At 42.4% G+C, this 12231-nt stretch overlaps 1 protein-coding gene across 4 annotated transcripts in view; it reads right to left on the bottom strand.

Annotated features, from left to right (window-relative positions):
• Positions 1-4978: 4978 nt before the first annotated feature.
• Positions 4979-12231, bottom strand: part of RB1CC1 (RB1 inducible coiled-coil 1) — a 165688-nt gene continuing 158435 nt past the window's right edge. For all 4 annotated transcript variants that reach the window (XM_084620270.1, XM_084620271.1, XM_084620273.1 and 1 more), the window contains 2 exons: positions 6643-6713; positions 4979-5922 (listed from right to left, as the gene is read on the bottom strand). In XM_084620270.1, coding sequence (XP_084476396.1) covers positions 5845-5922; positions 6643-6713 — 149 coding nt within the window. In that variant the 3' untranslated portion in view covers positions 4979-5844. The remainder of the gene's footprint in view (positions 5923-6642; positions 6714-12231) is intronic.

Raw genomic sequence — 12231 nt, 5'->3', positions numbered from 1 at the left:
AGAATTGCAACTTTCATGTCTGTAATCGCGTGACCAGAGAGATTGAAATGTTCTCCGACTGGTTTATGAATGTTATAATTCTTGACATCTGATTTGTGTCCATTTATTCTTTTACGTAGAGACTGTCCAGTTTGACCAATGTACATGGCAGAGGGGCATTGCTGGCACATGATGGCATATATCACATTGGTGGATGTGCAGGTGAACAAGCCTCTGATAGCGTGGCTGATGTTATTAGGCACTGTGATGGTGTCCCCTGAATAGATATGTGGGCACAGTTGGCAACGGGCTTTGTTGCAAGGATAGATTCCTGGGTTAGTGGTTCTGTTGTGTGGTATGTGGTTGCTGGTGAGTATTTGCTTCAGGTTGGGGGGCTGTCTGTAGGCAACGACTGGCCTGTCTCCCAGGATTTGTGAGAGTGTTGGGTCGTCGTTCAGGATAGGTTGTAGATCCTTAATAAAGAGTTGGAGGGGTTTTAGTTGGGGGCTGAAGGTGACGGCTAGTGGCGTTCTGTTATTTTCTTTGTTAGGCCTGTCCTGTAGTAGGGGTGACTTCTGGGAACTCTTCTGGCTCTATCAATCTGTTTCTTCACTTCCGCATGTGGGTATTGTAGTTTTAAGAATGCTTGATAGAGATCTTGTAGGTGTTTGTCTCTGTCTGAGGGGTTGGAGCAAATGCGGTTGTATCGCAGAGCTTGGCTGTAGACGATGGATCATGTGGTGTGGTCAGGGTGAAAGCTGGAGGCATGTAGGTAGGAATAGCGGTCAGTAGGTTTCCGGTATAGGGTGGTGTTTATGTGACCATCGTTTATTAGCACTGTAGTGTTCAGGAAGTGGATCTCTTGTGTGGACTGGACCAGGCTGAGGTTGATGGTGGGATGGAAATTGTTGAAATCATGGTGGAATTCCTCAAGGGCTTCTTTTCCATGGGTCCAGATGATGAAGAGGTCATCAATATAGCGCAAATAGAGTAGGGGCGTTAGGGGACGAGAGCTGAGGAAGCGTTGTTTTAAGTCAGCCATAAAAATGTTGGCATACTGTGGGGGAATGTGGGTACCCATAGCAGTGCCACTGATCTGAAGGTATACATTGGCCCCAAATGTAAAATAGTTATGGGTAAGGACAAAGTCACGAAGTTCAACCACCAGGTTAGCCGTGACATTATCGGGGATAGTGTTCTTGACGGCTTGTAGTCCATCTTTGTGTGGAATGTTGGTGTAGAGGGCTTCTACATCCATAGTGGCCAGGATGGTGTTATCAGGAAGATCACCGATGGATTGTAGTTTCCTCAGGAAGACAGTGGTGTCTTGAAGGTAGCTGGGAGTGCTGGTAGCGTAGGGCCTGAGGAGGGAGTCTACATAGCCAGACAATCCTGCTCTCAGGGTGCCAATGCCTGAGATGATGGGGCGCCCAGGATTTCCAGGTTTATGAATCTTGGGTAGTAGATAGAATATCCCAGGTTGGGGTTCCAAGGGTGTGTCTGTGTGGATTTGATCTTGTGCTTTTTCAGGGAGTTTCTTGAGCAAATTCTGTAGTTTCTTTCGGTAACTCTCAGTGGGATCAGAGGCTAATGGCTTGTAGAAAGTGGTGTTGGAGAGCTGCCGAGCAGCCTCTTGTTCATATTCCGACCTATTCATGATGACAACAGCACCTCCTTTGTCAGCCTTTTTGATTATGATGTCAGAGTTGTTTCTGAGGCTGTGGATGGCATTGTGTTCCACACGGCTGAGGTTATGGGGCAAGCGATGCTGCTTTTCTACAATTTCAGCCCATGCACGTCAGCGGACTGGACTATGTAGAAGTCCAGTCTGCTGTTTTGACCTTCAGGAGAAGTCCACCTAGAATCCTTCTTTTTGTAGTGTTGGTAGGGAGGTCTCTGTGGATTAGTATGTTGTTCAGAGGTATGTTGGAAATATTCCTTGAGTCGGAGACGTCGAAAATAGGATTCTAGGTCACCACAGAACTGTATCATGTTGGTGGGGGTGGAGGGGCAGAAGGAGAGGCCCCGAGATAGGACAGCTGCTTCTGCTGGGCTGAGAGTATAGTTGGATAGGTTAACAATATTGCTGGGTGGGTTGAGGGAACCATTGCTGTGGCTCCTTGTGGCATGTAGTAGTTTAGAAAGTTTAGTGAAGAATAAAATGGACACAAATCAGATGTCAAGAATTCTAACATTCATAAACCAGTCGGAGAACACTTCAATCTCTCTGGTCACGCGGTTACAGACATGAAAATTGCAATTCTTCAACAAAAAAACTTCAAATCCAGACTCCAGAGAGAAACTGTTGAATTGGAATTCATTTTCAAATTGGATACAATTAACTTAGGCTTGAATAGAGACTGGGAGTGGCTAAGTCATTATGCAAGGTAACCTATTTCCCCTTGCTTTTTCCTCACCCCCCCAGACGTTCTTGTTAAACCCTGGATTTGTGCTGGAAATGGCCCAACTTGATTATCATACACATTGTAAGGAGAGTGATCACTTTAGATAAGCTATTGCCAGCAGGAGAGTGGGGTGGGGGGAGGTATTTTTTCATGCTTTGTGTGTATAAAAGATCTTCTACACTTTCCACAGTATGCATCCGATGAAGTGAGCTGTAGCTCACGAAAGCTTATGCTCAAATAAATTGGTTAGTCTCTAAGGTGCCACAAATACTCCTTTTCTTCATTCAGAGAAAAAAGTCACCAATATGCATAGTCACAAAATCATTCACAAGCAAGTGTTAATAAAATCCATTCCATGCTCTTCTTACTACACTCTGTTGCACAGCAAGTCATTGTCATTACATCTCAATTGAGCATATCCTGAGAAGGAATCACATTCCAGGGTTTTTGGGGCTGAGATTGCTATAATCTGCAGGAGAGGAAAAGAAGTTGGTGGAGGCTAATTAAATGTTTTGCTAAAGCCAGGCACACTTTGGAGAGAGCAGCACATTAGCCAGGGCTTATTTTTACCCAAGTGTGTTTTCTCACCGCTCCGTAGTAGGTAGCGCATCCTATGATGCAGGGAAAGATGGCTAATGAAGGGGGCTGGGCCGGGGAGGCAGGCTAGCCAGCGTGAGGAGAGCTGCACAGATGGAACGTGGGGTGGGATGAGACTGGGCCGTGTGCCCTCATGGGGCGGCAGGCACTATGCCTCCAGGAATGAAGCCCTTATTACAGGATCAAAAGTGGAGCTATCTTGATTTCAGTTCCTCTTTACACTCCCTCTGGCTTGGCCTGGGGTTAGCTGCCCAGGGGTTTTCAGAAATGAAACCCTGGAAGCGGTGGGAAGGGGTCTGCCTAGCAGACTTTTGTTTTTAAATCTACTGAGCTGCCTGCAGCGCCGAGCTCAAGTCAGGTGAATGCCCTCTTCCCTCTGGTTCTGGGCTCTCCCTTTCACTAACCTGTCGGCAAGGAAGGGAGGCTCAGCTGAACTTAACCAACCCCAGCCAACCTGGGCTGCAGTTTCCTTCCCAATGAGCAGAGGGCACCCTTCTGATGATGACAGTGTACTGTTGTAGTTGCTTCTCGTGTGCAAGAGAATGCAGTAAGAAGAGCATGGAATGGATTTTATTAACACTATTGAGCTGCTTGTGAATGATTTTGTGACTATACTTGCCTGTGTGTGTGTGTGCGTATATTTCTGTGTTGAATTCTTGGGAAATTTTGTTCGTTTTTTTGACTCCTTTTGAGTGCTTAAACAACTATATCTAGTGACTTTTCAGGGTTTGTCAGGTGACTTCCTGCTATGTGCCAAGAAATTAAATGAGAATAATTCATTAGTTAAAAAAACCCTTTAATTTCACTTAAAGTAACAATTGTATAAACAGGCATGCAGAAGTAATGGTTAAGCTATTAAAACATGGCATATGTTGAGAAAAAAAACTTGTAGGTGCCAGGCCTTTTTACCACTCCATATGCTAAAAGGAAGAATTGTGGTATCCAGGTATGTGCCAACACCATGTATAACCCAACTCACTAAGCAGACTAAAAAATGCTATTGGGTAAATCTTTCAGACCTGGAATCTGACTAATTTGGAGGCAAAAGTCATTGGTCAATAGAAAAGTACCATTTTAGAAACTCAAAAAGAAACACCACCCATTTAACTGGCAATCAACACCTATCTCACTTTTGCAAGTATTCAAAACTACTGAAATACTTTTGCTGAAGAAAAAATTATGTTTCTACTCAGAAGTCATCTAACTCATCAACTGGATTAGTTTTCCACAAGTTACACAAATTTGACATCCAGCAAGAAGTGTGCCTTGAAGCTGTCACAGTTTTAATTTACTCACTGATATCTATTGCAGTTTGGCAGATGGAAGATGAGAAGCAAACTAGATTTCTATGCAGGCCCTTCAAAAGTCTTCAAAGCTGTGATTTAAAAAACTACTTCTAATACTCAATAGGTGTTTGATATCAGAACATTTTAGATAAATAAAAGAGCATGTCCAGGAGCTTTTTAAAAGTAACGTGGATCAGCTGGATTGAAAAATTTCTTTGTGATTATGTTGACAGAGTCTCTGAGCTTTGTGTGTGTTTCTTTCTTACATACAGCCCACCTCTGTGTAGAAACCCCAGGTTGAACTCTAAGCCCAACTTACTTGCTAAATCCAGACCTCAAATTCCCCAGTGTTCACAAAAGCAAATGTTTTGGAACCAATGTTTTCATTTGCGCCCCATCTAATTATTTCCACAAAACATTAAGAAGAAAGTACCTTTAGAAAACAAAGTGTCATTTGTTCATTACAGTTTAGTTAGAACAGTATACAAATTATCTTCCTTGACCTCAATAATTCATTTGAATAATATGTCCACTCATCGGATTTGCTGACAAAACATGGATTGCCATTTAATTAAATCCTATTTGTCAAGAGGAGCCCCATCTATCTACTGAAAATTACAGAATGGTATTATATGAAGTGGACATTTAAAAAGGCACACACTATTCAGACATTTTCAGGTTCAAATCTTTATTGTTTTAAAAGTCTACATGTCTTTTACAATTACAATAATTTGTTACTTAAATGACTCTTGTATGGTTAATGTACAATGAGTTTTTTCCTGAAACTCAACCATGAAATACAATTTTCATCAATATGATTTTTCTAAATAGATTAATAAAAGAGTTCTGTGTTGTTGGGAAGGTTCAAGTGCTTCACTTTAAATCTAACAGCACAGGGATTCTTCCCTTCAGAATCTATGTGATCAATCCATCAAAAGTGCTTTTGAAGATTGCAGATTTACCTGTGACTGATTTTCAGATCAGCCCATCAAATTACAAGGTTGTTTTTTTAAACATTAAAGGGCATTTTAACGTAATGAAAGAAGATGCAGCAGTTATCTTTGTTCATCTACTGAGGCAAACTCATGTTGAAGAAAAATTATGATTATTGGCATGCAATGAACACTCCTCTTTAAATAGTTGATGAATTTATACATATTATAAAGAATCTGTTAAAGAGTGCAAGTATTTAAATGATTTCACAAAAGGACATATGCTGGTAATAATGGTAACTAACATTTAACATCTGAATACAAGCTAATTTATTTAACAGGCATTTAACATGGCTAATAATAAGCCATGATGCACAAGGTTTGCCCTTTGAGAAAATGAACTCCTTTGGTCCACACTCCTAAAGTTATCTGGGTAAAAAAATTGGAACAGTTATAGGACCAGGGATTTTAATGAAATTCTTGTTTCTAAAATGTAACCCATTAAAAATTAAAAGTAGTATATCTGTGAAGCATATTGTCACATGACCTCAGTATAAAAAGATGGCCTTCTACTTGGAGCGATGAATGAGCACTGAAGGACAATCCAGAAAAGAATGAGACAGAATGAACAGAGTTCCCACTGTGTTATACTTTTTTGTTCCACGGCACTGCTTTCACTCTGTAGAACTTTGTACCTAAAGGAACTTTAAATCTGTTTTGTGCCTAAGGAAAAAAACAAATACAAATACTTTAAATTACATCGCAAAAATGTTGTTCTATTTTATTCTGCTTTCACTAAGATTTTTTAGAGCAGGAAGTTATTTGCACCCCCAGCACTCTTAAAACTGGTACATGGAGGCAGACTAGACAACCCTATTTGTCTGAATTGACAGCTGAGACCAGCCAGTGATAGCTTACCATTAACAGGGAGATGTGCCAACTGGCTAGTAGAACTATTGACTGCTCTATGCTGCTGCAGGGGTTAGTCCTCTGGCCCTGTGATGCAGCGATGGCTCAGAGGTCAAAGCCTTTTAGAAATGAGTATTTTCCTCCTGATTTATGCAGTCTCTCCAAAATAGCTCATACAAAGCAGTGGCCCCTGTACCAGGTAGGATGGGAAAATTATAGATAAACTACTTCCCCAAATTCATTTTAAGATTTGCATAGGACATTTCCAATTAATTCATCCAGGCAAGCATAAACACCCTCAGTTAAGAATCTATCAGTGTGAATATTTCTAATCACCAGTTAGAACTATTGGGTAGATTCTGCCATATTTACTCAAGCTGAGTAGAACTTACTCCACAAGCAGTCTCATGCATTTCAGTGGTGCTACTTGAGGAGAAGATAGTACTGTACATGGTTAAGAGTAGCAGAATCTGGCCTCATTTTCCTTGTATACTGATCTTAATAATTACATATTTTTCAGTAGTATTCCTGTACCTTTTTTGCCTGGCAATATTCCTTTTCCATTACTTTTCCTAGCACCCAAGGTCTTCTAGATGCACCTGAAGCTAAACAGAATCAAAACAGAGCATACAAAGAAGACTGTGAATTTGTAGGTCTTTAGTAATTCATATTAAATAATACATTAGATGGCATATTATAGCTCTTAAAACTAGATTTAGCGTTTATTTTTATACATGCAGTTATTACTTATATAAATTGAAGTTTTCCTTTACATATAAAACAAAGGAACCAAGTAGTGCAATGAGACACAGATACTAAATCATTACTAAAAGTATTTACTGTATATTATTACCACAACCTGAGACTAATACAACTGGAAGAGTTTAAAAATCACATATATTTTTCAGCATTTATGCTGTTTTATTTTTTTAATTTCTCTGTTTAGTTAATGAAAACAGACTCACTCACTTCTGAGTTTTCATGAACTAGCTCAGTGCATCAATGTCTGGGCTGTGCACTTTATAGAGGAATATTTAAATAAAACAAAAAGAAAAGGAGTATTTGTGGCACCTTAGAGACTAACCAATTTATTTGAGCATGAGCTTTCGTGAGCTACAGCTCACTTCATCGGATGCATACTGTGGAAACTGCAGAAGATATTATATACACAGAGACCATGAAACAATACCTCCTCCCACCCCACTCTCCTGCTGGTAATAGCTTATCTAAAGTGATCACTCTCCTTCTGGGCCATTTCCAGCACAAATCCAGGTTTTCTCACCCTCTGCCCCCCCCACACACAAACTCACTCTCCTGCTGGTAATAGCTTATCCAAAGTGACCACTCTCCCTACAATGTGCATGATAATCAAGGTGGGCCATTTCCAGCACAAATCCAGGTTTTCTCACCCCCCCACTCCCATACACACACAAACTCACTCTCCTGCTGGTAATAGCTCATCCAAAGTGACCACTCTCCCTACAATGTGCATGATAATCAAGGTGGGCCATTTCAATCATGCACATTGTAGGGAGAGTGGTCACTTTGGATGAGCTATTACCAGCAGGAGAGTGAGTTTGTGTGTGTGTGTGTGTGGGGGGGGGGGGCGGAGGGTGAGAAAACCTGGATTTGTGCTGGAAATGGCCCACCTTGATTATCATGCACATTGTAGGGAGAGTGATCATTTTGGATGGGCTATTACCAGCAGGAGAGTGAGTTTGTGTGTGTGTTGGGGGGGGGGGGCGGAGGGTGAGAAAACCTGGATTTGTGCTGGAAATGGCCCAGAAGGAGAGTGATCACTTTAGATAAGCTATTACCAGCAGGAGAGTGGGGTGGGAGGAGGTATTGTTTCATGGTCTCTGTGTATATAATATCTTCTGCAGTTTCCACAGTATGCATCCGATGAAGTGAGCTGTAGCTCACGAAAGCTCATGCTCAAATAAATTGGTTAGTCTCTAAGGTGCCACAAGTACTCCTTTTCTTTTTACGAATACAGACTAACACAGCTGTTACTCTGAAACCTTAAATAAAACAAAAATCTGTTTTCATTGACATTTCAAATAAAAATCAAAACACACTTGTAGTTAATATTACAGGTTTGTAAAACCTCAACTTCCACTACAAATATCCTGGACCTAACTGTTAACCACCTGACAAGTGTTTTTTAGCAAGAAGTAGCCTTCCATCTCTTCATACTGCCCGCTGCTCATAATCCCAAGTCCTCACCAAGGCGCTCATTCCTTACCCCTCCATGTTCCCATGACCCCTCATTATCACTTATCTGGCCCAAACATGAATAGTGGCGTACCATTCGCCAGGCTTTGGTTCCATTGGGAAAAACTGGAGATGGTCTTTATTAGTAAAGACAAAAATAGTGAGAAAGCCCTGACACGAGTAGCTTAAAACATTTTAAACCTGAGATTTGCAAAAATATTGCAGAAATGGGCAACTCTGCAACCAGTTTCAGAGTTTATCTAATCCCATCTCTCAAAACAAGCAGAGGCAGATTAATGCAAGACTGAATAAATAATATTCAGCATAATAGGTGGACATGTGAGGGATTAATATTACTGTGAGAAGCAGATGTGCATGCCTGAGTGTCAAAGGGCAGATACAGACACAGCATTTTTGGGAGTCCTAAAATGGTAACTTCCTGTACTTGAATACATATTGATTAGTGTCCATCACAGCCATACCATTATGCTCATGGCTGATCTGGGAATATGGGAGAAGAATAGTGATATGGTTCTTTAGAATTTATCCCAAACTTAACTTGTTTCATGAGGAGGTGAATGAGTGATCTCTCCTTTCCCCAGCCTTTTGCTGCACAAGGGGAGCCCAAGTGCTTGTTTCTTTCAACCCTAGCACTCAAGTTTATATTTCTTTCAACTCAAGGACACAATGGTAGCACTCAGTTTACATTACCAAAGATGCCTTTTGTAAGGAAATGGGCCTGAAACATTTAGGAAAAGGAAAGTGAAATTCTACTTTATATTTCTAGTTCTTCCAAATTTTGGGCCCCCAAGACACAGGCTTTGCCGGTGCCCAAGTAGCAAGATCTGTAAGTGGTGGACAAAACTAAGTCGCTTGGAGGTAGAAAGGGGGCAATGAAATGGGAATGTAAATTATAAGGGGTTGACCTCACTGGTTGATGTTAAAGCATGTGCAAGGAACATAGCAATGTTTTTAAGAGATTACTGTAAGTGTGAAGCAGTTGCAGTGTGCCTCTCTAGATCAGTAATATCTGCAAGAACCATACTCCATTCATTTTCTTTGTGAGATGCTTTATGTCTATTATTATGTCTGTCACCAATCTTCACAGCATTCCCAGCAGTTATTAAATTTATGACTAATAACTTAAAACCAAACTCTAAAAAAGTGGTTCTATGCACATCCTCCTCTCCACTTTGTAAGTCACAGTACTTTTATCTTGCCATCTTTATTTGCCAGATTCACACAGAAAACAGGGAGAGATCAATTTCCCAAAACCACTTTTAATAAAGTCTTATTATCCTGTATATCGTGTGTTTCATCCAGACCTTTAAAATTATCTCTGGCCTGAGAAAACCTGTAATAAATTTCAAATTGAGATGCTATATGTGGGAAGTTAAAGGACATTTGTGTATGCACCAAATTTGTTTTTTTGTTGGAGCCCTCCTTGTAATTAGCTGAGGCTGGACACACCTTTCCCCATCACTGTGTCTCTTGCACCAAGTCCAAGTATAGCCTGTTTACCCTCCTTTCCTTTTTTCCATCCATTCTCTCCCACACCTCCCTTTTCTGTTTCCTTCTTCTTTTCAACAACTTTTTTTTTGGCTTGCTTTTCTGAAAAAAATCTTTTAGTGAAGTCAGGGTTGGTGGGCTGCTGCTTGAGTTCATTGTCCCATATACGTAAGATACTACTTTGCCCACATGCACTGGAGACTGTTGAGGGAAACACTGGGGAAGATGGGCAGGACTAAAGGAGCTGCATGCCACTTCCCATTGGCTGTGTTTGGGTGTGCGCACATATTCAGGGTTACGCAGCTTGCCTTGCCTCACTGCTCCTTTCTCCTGCCCTAGTCATACTAGACTACTCACATATGCCCCAAGGGGAACCACAGCCAAAGCTGGGAAACACTAAATTATAGGTTTATAAAAAAATGGCAGAAGTATGATTGGCTCAATGTGCACAATAGGGTCCTTTTTATGCAAAGTGTCTAGCAACCTTAATCATGAAGGGAGAGTACCATCTCTCCACAATTTAAACACGTAACATTATTGGGAATCAGGAACTTGTACATACCCTATAATTACACAAATAAAGGATCTTCAAATTTGAAAAAAATTAAACAATAAATTTGTGCTTATAGTTATACACTTCTTAACATTCTCTTTGCTGAGGATGTTCATGTAACCTCACATGTGTAAATCAATGGCTATCAAAATGAATTGGAGGGAAAAACATGTTGGTTTGGATACCATTAGCCTTACTTTAAATTTCATAAAATTATGGCTGTGACACTGCGATGCCATTGTTAAGGTTGCATTCCATTTTGTATTTGACGTGGGAGTTTAACCTGTTTTATAGGAAATGCATAGTGTATCAGTCCCAAATTTTTAGCACAGTCTCTGTACTCTGTAAGAGTTTGGTGGGCTATTGGGAACTATGTAATTATTTTGCTAACTAACAAGAAGTTACTGGCATTATTCATCATAATTCTCTTCAATGGTTTGCTAATGGAGAAAATGTTCTATGGTGGGAACTTTCCTTCTGATGCCTGTGGAAGCCTTTATGAACAGATTAGGAGAGGAATACAAAACTGTCTTTTGATACATGCCCTCACTAATGTTCACTGCATCCAAAACTGGTGGCACAGGGAACAGATTTTAAGAGGCCATGGCCTTTGTGTTGCAGAGAAGATTTTCAATGAACTCGCTACTTTAAAAGTTTAAATACTTATTTCATGAATTGCATATCATAACAGCAAGCAAAACACTAGGAACATTGAAGTGAATAAACATAAATAGCAAACAGAAAGGAAGCTGCAGTTTCCTAAGCTTAATTGAGGGAAAACTGAAATAAGTACCCCACAAAAACCTTGAAACACTTTAAAACCACAGAAAAACCCTGCTGCGCTAAACTTGAGTGCAAAGGATTAACACTATCTAAAGCAGCAGTTCTCTGGCTGTGGACTGCGTCCCCAAATGGGGTTCCACCATCAGCAGATGGGGTTGCAGAGATTCCCAGCGTGCAGAAGATGTAATTTTGCTCTGCACAGTATGACTTCACCAGTGAGGAGCTGCCAAAACCTTAACAACGGGTTCCCTCCTCACCCCACTAGGGGGTCGTTGCCTACCCACGCCCCCCTGGGACTCCTGCCCCATCCAACCCCCCCACGTTCCTTGACCCAACCCCCAGGACCTCTGCCCCCAGAACCAGGTAGGAGGGTCTCGTGGGCCACTGCAGTGGGTGCCCACTCACCCCTAAGAACCAGAAGGACCTGCCAGGGGGTGAGGTGGGGAGTCCTGGAGGTGCTTACCTGGGACAGCTCCCGGGAAGCATCCGGCAGGTCCCTCTGGCTCCTAGGGACGGGGGAGCATAGCTAGGGGGGAGTGGGGGAGCGGCCGCTCCTGCACTGAACACATCAAAAGTGACGCCTTAGGCGCCAACTCCCTGGGTACTCCGGGGCTGGAGCACCCACGGAAAAAATTTGGTGGGTGCAGAGCACCCCACCCTGTGCCTGGCCCCAGCTCACCTCCGCTCCGCCTCCTACATTGAACGCGTTGCCCCGCTCTGCTTCTCTGCCCCCGCCCCTAGCTTCTCGTGAATCAGCTGTTCGGCAGGAAGCCTGGGAGGGCTGAGAAACAGGCCGTGGCTTCACGCTCAGGCTGAGGGTGGTGGAGGTGAGCTGGAGCGGGAAGCGGTTCCCCTGCGCCCCCCTCCCCACCAGGTTACCTGCTGTGGCGCGGGTGGCCCTCCTCGCACCTACCCCCCCGCCCCAGCTCACCTCCACTCTGCCTCTGCCTCCCTGGGCCTGAGTGAAGCTGCCGCCTGCTTCTCAGCCTGCCCCAGCTTCCCATGCAAACAGCTGATTCACGGGAAGCCGGGGGGATGGGGGGTGGGAGAGGGGGGCGGGCAGA

Source organism: Lepidochelys olivacea (assembly GCF_965140295.1).
Source record: "Lepidochelys olivacea isolate rLepOli2 genome assembly, chromosome: 2".
Taxonomy (NCBI): Eukaryota; Metazoa; Chordata; order Testudines; family Cheloniidae; genus Lepidochelys; species Lepidochelys olivacea.
The sequence above is the reverse complement of the archived record's forward strand: the minus strand, read 5'-3'. Positions and strand labels throughout refer to the sequence as shown.